General features: G+C 66.6%; 1 protein-coding gene across 1 annotated transcript in view; it reads left to right on the top strand.

Annotated features, from left to right (window-relative positions):
- The window catches only part of OTUD7A (OTU deubiquitinase 7A), a 78,606-nt gene extending 75,309 nt beyond the window's left edge, over positions 1 to 3,297 (top strand). The window contains exon 12 of the mRNA XM_015585698.1: positions 3,124 to 3,297. Coding sequence (XP_015441184.1) covers positions 3,124 to 3,297 — 174 coding nt within the window. The remainder of the gene's footprint in view (positions 1 to 3,123) is intronic.
- The last annotated feature ends 3,120 nt before the right edge of the window (positions 3,298 to 6,417 follow it).

The raw sequence follows: 6,417 nt of genomic DNA on the forward strand, positions 1-6,417 counted from the left end.
CCCGCCCCCGCCCCCCATCCGCCGTCTAGACAGGGAGGGGGCCCTGGCAGGAAGGCGCCCGGCAGGCCGCTGCTCAGTGGCCTGTGGGTTGGAATCGGGCCGACCAAGCAAACGCTGCTACCGCTGGTGACTGTGGCCAGCGGTGGCCGAGCGGTGGCCCAGGGCAGGGGCGGCAGGACGTGGACCTCCGAGGGGCTGGGTCCTCTGTGCTCCAGCCACCGACTCACCAGCGAACCTGCTCAGAACCAGCTTCCACCCCCGGCAGGCCCGGCCCTATGGAACCAGGGCAGCTCTGAGAGTGTCGCTCCCCGACTCACAGGTCCCTTCCACACCCGCTGGTCACCGCGGGACGCAGCGCAGAGCCCTTTCTGTCCCTGACGGCTGCCTCCCTGGGCCCATGCCCGGGCTCCGTGGGGGCAGGCACACTGTGTTAGCCCCTCTCGGCCCGCGTGCTTGTGCCCAAGCTCTGTCCCAGCTCTTCCCTTCCCCAGAGCCCAGGGCAACGCCACCTCCCCGCCCACCCCATCCCCAGGTGCTGACCGGCATGTCACCGTGTCAGCGGGAACGGGTCCAGCCGTGAGGGCCTGAGCGACTCGGCTGACTCGTCTGGAGGATGGGGACAGTCACTGGCGCTGTCAACATCACGGGCGCTCGGTACCGAGGTCGTGATGCCACGGGCCCTCGTCCTCCGCTTGACCACCGTCACCTCTGTGGAGCAGGGCGAGCCGATCCTCCCTCTCTCTCTCCCTCAGTGCCTAGAACCTTCCTGCACACAGCAGGTGTGTGGGGGAGGGCGGGCGAGAGCCAGGGTGTGGCCAGCAGCACCCCTCGCCCTCGGGGCAGGAGCAGCTAGGGGCGGCCACCGAGGCTGCCAGGGCCTGGCCTGGGGGCGTCGCCAACGGCATGCCAGGGTCCCTCCACCTGGGTGGGGGCAGGGCTGCATCCAGACCAAGGGCCCCGGGAGACCCTGCAGGCTGAGTGCCTGCGGCCCGGTGTGGGTGTGTCTTTGAGGTGACAGCCCCCGGGGCCCTCAAAGGCTGTCTGTCATCTGAGCTGCAGGTTAGGCGGGCGGAGCCCCCAACCTCTAGGAGGAAGAAGGTGGGCACCTCAGCCCAGAGGCCAGGGGACGGACAGGGTCGTGTGCTCCAGCCCTGAAGCCTGCGCTCCTTCTACCTGGGCAAGGGACAGTGGTGGCCGACCGTCCACGGCCCTGCCCCGCGCTCAGGCAGAGGGCGCCCTGAGAGGACAGTGTCTTGGCCTGGCCAAGGTCGCCGGACCTCGCCAAGGTCACCGGACCTCCTTGGGTGTCTGAGGAGACAGGTGGCACAGACACACAAGTCCAGGAGGAACAGGGGCTGGGACACAGGCTGGGCCCTGTCCCGTGTCACAGAAGCAGCGAGTCACACACAGCCAGGCCGCCGTCTGCAGTGAGGCCAGAAGCCCCCGTGGGCCTGTCCCCTGGCTTCAGCACAGACGGAGGCGGGGTGCCGGACCGCCCCCGAGGCTTCCGGCGGAGGCTCCTGTTCCTCGGTCCAGACGGACAGGTCGTCCTCCAGAACGTCGTGACAAACTCGCTGAGGGTGTCTGGCTTTCCCCAGACAGACGGCCGGGCACAGGCCTGTTGGAGAGAGGCTGGCAGGTCCGAGGCCCCGAGCTGATGGGCAGGGTGGCCTTCGACGGTCGGCCGGCTCCAGGGCCTGAGAAGGCAGATCGGGGCGGCGGCCCCTGGGGATCGCGTGTCCATGGCATCATGAGTGCAGGACCCGCCACCCCTAGGCCACCTCATGCCCTCTGGACTGCGGCCGCCCCGCCCTCCGTGCTGCTGGGACTTCGGGTCCTCACCCCTCTGCCCCGTCTCCCCTCCCCTCAGGCCACGAGCAGGGACATCCAGAGGCCTCTGCCTGCCGGCCCTGCGCCCAGCACCTTCTCCCCTGTCCCCAGGGCAGGGTGCTGCCCACCCTGCACAGGTGCTCCTCGGCCCCCGCACTGTCCCCGCCCGGATGCCACCCCGAGTGGCCCTCCTGCCCGATAACTCATTAGAGGACCGTGCTTTACTCTCCCTTCAAAACCAGCCGTCTGTGCGTCCCCCCCACCCCACCCCAGGGTGGGTGGCGGGACCCAGACGCCCCCTCCTGAAGCTGCCACACAGCCAGACAAGCCGGGGACCTGCAGGCCATCAGGCGAGGACGGACAGTGGTTCCTGGGAGATGGGACATGGGGGGCCTGGGGGAACAGGGAGGGCTCCCCGAGTTCAGGAGACGGAGCCGGGCATCCAGGGAGACCGAGGTAGCTAGATTTTCCAGGACACAGGACCAAAGGGGGACCGCTGCCCAGAGCGAGCCCCGGGGCTCTGCAGAGAGGCCTGTGAGGACCTCCCCGGGGGGCAGGGAGTGGGGCCTGGTGCCGCCCCCGGGGCCCCCCGCCGGTCGCCCGGAAGACTCTTAGGCCCCGACCGCGCACAGCTCCAACCTCCCTGACGAATCGGGAAAGCAAGACCCCAAAGGACTTCCAAGCCACCGAACTGCCTCTCAGAAACCAGCTCAAGAATATTTATAAGGATGCAAAACATCAGGCATCCCACACGTGAAGCTCACGGCACCCGCAGCCGGCGGGGACGGCCCTGCAGACGAAGGGGCGGGGAGCACGGCCCCCAGGGAGGGCGGCTGCGTCTGGCCCAGCTGGCGGCACAGCCAGCGCCTTCGCCTGGGTCAGAGGCCGGGCGCCTGGGGAGCAGTGAAGGAGGGGCCGCCTCTGCCAGCGCCCGTGGTCCCCAGTGGAGCCTGAGGCCCGGGGCTGGGGGTGGGGAGGAGGCCATGAGATGCAGAAAGAACCAGGAGAAGCGGCCCGCATTCCGGGGCCCCCTCCGGTCCCGTGAGAGGGCTTCGCCCCCGCCCTCGCTCCGTCTCTCCTCCTCATTGGGAAATACAGCACTCACCCAGAAAAACACAGGTGATTGTAAAGCTAACCCCCGGGTGGCCGCGAGTGCATCTCAACGGCACCCCCTGCCCCCCACCCCACCTGGCCTTCCCAGGAAGCACCGCCTCAGGCCAGCGCCTTCCGCGGCGAGGGCGAGGTCTGTGCCATGTCCGTCGGTGGCATCGGATCCCGTTCCTCCTCCTGCAGCTTCTTGCTGTGGACCGCTTAGATGTCACGCTTCCTAACGCCACCTCCGAGTCCCCGGCTGAGAACGCGGGAGCTCTGCGCTTTGGGGACCTCCTCGTGGCCCTTTTCCTTCATGTCCATGTTCTCGTGGGCAAAGTAGACCTCAGGTTACGCTTCCTCAGAGCAAGTCCCTGAGACATTCACGTTCGGAATCCTTTTTTTGGATTAAAACAAAACAAAACAAACAAACAAAAAAACATTATTTTTTTCTGCATGGTAGTGTCGAGATCATTTTCCCTCGAGCCTGAGGGGAGTCTCCTATTTCCTCGTGGCACTCGGTCGCCATGCTGGGGACCTTCCTGCCCTGCCCGTGACCGGGCGCCTCCTCCTCCAGGCAGCCCGCGGGGCTTTCTCCCTGACCCGGTGCCCAGGTGCGAACCCTTCCTCAATCATCTCACTGAGTTAGTTGGAGGAATTTCTAATTTTAAAGATTCCCCCCCACCCCCGCCCCGGTTTTTAGTTCTGCAAGTTTCCCCCATCATCCGGAGGAATTTCTAATTTTAAAGATTTCCCCCCCCACCCCGGTTTTTAGTTCTGCAAGTTTCCCCCATCATCTCTTTATTTCGCATTGTAGGCTACAGAATGATGCCCCCCCCCTCTGCCCACACACACCCCAAAGATGACCACATCCCGATTCCTGGACCTGAGAATATGTTACGTGACATCATGGCACAGGCGACTTTGCCAGACTGATGAGGTTAAGGGCCTCGAGACGGAGGGATTTTCCGGAGTATCTCGTTGAGCCCGGTGTCAACACAGGTGTCCTCGTGAGAGGGAGGCAAAGCGTCAGAGGCCGGGACACGCCGTGAAACAGCGAGCTCTTGTCCCAGCCCGGGCCGGAATGGGGAAGACGCCGAGGGCATCGGGACTCAGGGGACGTGTCTGTCCTCACGCTTCATGGGTCTGCGAAGCCCGTGGGGTCCCACCCGGCAGGCGACGCGGGGCGGCCACTCCCAGGCTGGCCGCTTCTTCCGTGATGGGGTTTCATCCGGCCCCGTGCGTCCAGCTTCGTCCGCCTTCCAAACGCCCGACGTCACCCTCTTTCCAGACCCGCCAAAGTGGAGCCACCCTGCAGGGGCGCAGAAGCGCGTCACCTGTCCCGTCCCCTCCACGCGACGATCCCCTCCTTCCCTCTGCAATCCCAAGCCACGCAGCGGTGGCTGTCCAGCGCGTCCGCGGTCCTGCTTCTCAGCGGTCGTCACCCGTTTGGCTCAAACGGCTCTTGCGCACACTCCCCTCGGGTCTGGACACCCTGACGTCAGGTCCCACGGGCGAGGAGGAAGCGTGGAGAACACGCCCCGCGCCCGGCGCGCTTCGAGGTGAGACCCGTCCAGGCAGAGGCCTGATCCCGGGTCTGGCAAATCACCGGGCGGCCCTGGCGGAGCCCGAGCCCCGACGTGCGCAGCAGGCGCCTCGTTAGGCTCATCACGGGCCCCCCAGGGCGCAGCGCTCTATGCGGTGATGTAAACTCTGGGCTGGTGAGAGCAGCTCCCGGGTGGCCGCAAGTCGTGTCACCGAGGCACCGGGGGGCGGCGGGAGCTGGAAGCGGAGACGGGGTGGGGAACCCTCAAAAGAGCAGAGGATCTGCGGATCTCACGCCGGCCCCCAAACTCTGCCCCCGCCTCCTCGCCTGCACGGTGGAGGGTGCCATGGACGACCCCTCCACGCACACGGCGTGCCCGTGACCGCGGGGCGCTGGGCTCCCTCCACGAGAATAATGTCATTGTGCCTCGCCCTGCACACAGGTGACCGACCTCCCTTCACCCTCCCGGCAAACCAACCCTTTTCCTCAAGTGGAGAAACTCAGGCCCAGGGATGTAGGGCGACTCGCTAGCAGCTGTCAGAGCCGGGAACCAAGACTCAGCCCCAGCTCGGAGGGGAGCCTGGGGAACCCCGGAGCGAACAAGCCTGTCGCGGGAGGGGGGCGGGGTCCTGGAGGGCGGTCCCCCGCATGTTCCCAGCTGACTGGGCCTCCCAGGTGGCAGCCCTCAGGGGAAGGGAAGAGAGGGGGAAAGAAGGGAGCGGAGAGGGTGGAGGGGGGAGGGCGCCCCACCCAGGACCCCAGAGTGTGGGTGGGGCCGAATCTCAGCCAAGCTGATGCGGCTCTGTGGCTGCCTGCCAGGCCCCACCGGGCGCACCCTGCCCCACTGACAGAGCCCTGGGGTGCCTCTCTCACCACCCTGCCCCCCACTCATCAATTTATCAATTTCGAGCTGCAGAGAAATGACCCTGGGGCTGTCTCCACTGGTCACGTCAAAGGAAAAACGAGAACTAGGGACGGACAGAGTCCCCGAGCTCGTGGGGACAAAGGGGGTCCCTGTGCCACCCTCGGCCCCTCAGCCTGCGGCCCATGGCCCCTGTCGTGTGCACAGAAGGCCTGTCATGCCCGGTCACCTGGCCCCCTCCTCCTGGGCACACCGAGTCACCCTCACAGCCCTGGCTGGCTCCGTCTCCGAGGCCTGGCCCCCCGTCATTGTCCATGTGTCCCCATGAGCTGAGAAGCTTGGAGGACAGGGATGAGGACCCTGTCACAGCTCCACGAAGGCCCTGCCAGGCCGAGAGGCGGACAAACGCAGGACGAGGAAAGGGGCCTGCTCCGGGGCCACCAGAAGTCACTCGGAAGCTCGGAGCCCTTCCCCACGGGCCCCGAGTGTCCTGCACCCCGCCCCAGGCCCAGGGTCCTTTAAGAAAAGCCGCTGCCTTGCCGGTCCCCCCGGCTCGTCCCCTGTTCGTGAAGCGAGCAGGAGGGGTACAGCCTTCTCGATGGCAGCCATTCTCTGTGCGAAGCTGGGGTGGCCTTGGGGCACCTGGGAACTGCTGGAGAAAACCGGACCTTGGGGGACGGGCCAGCCCTGCTCCTGACAAGCCCCCCAGGAGTGGGGATGGGGCACAGGAGGTCTCCTCCTTCCTGGCTTCCGCTCCCCTGTCCCCCGGGGCGGGACCGCCACCACTGCGTCCCTCCGTTCCGACCAGGGGCTTCTCCCTCCCACGCCTCCTCCCAGCTTCTCCGTCTACAGTCCACGCCCCGGCCGATGCCTGCGGCTCCCGATCTGTCTGAGTGTCCCCGTCACCAACGGTGGGACTCGGGCCTGTGGGCTGCATGGGGTCAGACCCCTCCTCGTCTCATGGATGTCCCCTCCAGCCGGGTGCGGGTCCAGATCTGACTCGGCGTCTGGTCTCCCCGCTCCACAGGCCGTGCCGAGCATCTGAGCAGGGATGGAGCACGGCGCTCTGCGGCCTGGGCCTGCCTGGGAG

This window comes from Pteropus alecto, unplaced genomic scaffold (assembly GCF_000325575.1).
Source record: "Pteropus alecto unplaced genomic scaffold, ASM32557v1 scaffold102, whole genome shotgun sequence".
Classification (NCBI taxonomy): Eukaryota; Metazoa; Chordata; class Mammalia; order Chiroptera; family Pteropodidae; genus Pteropus; species Pteropus alecto.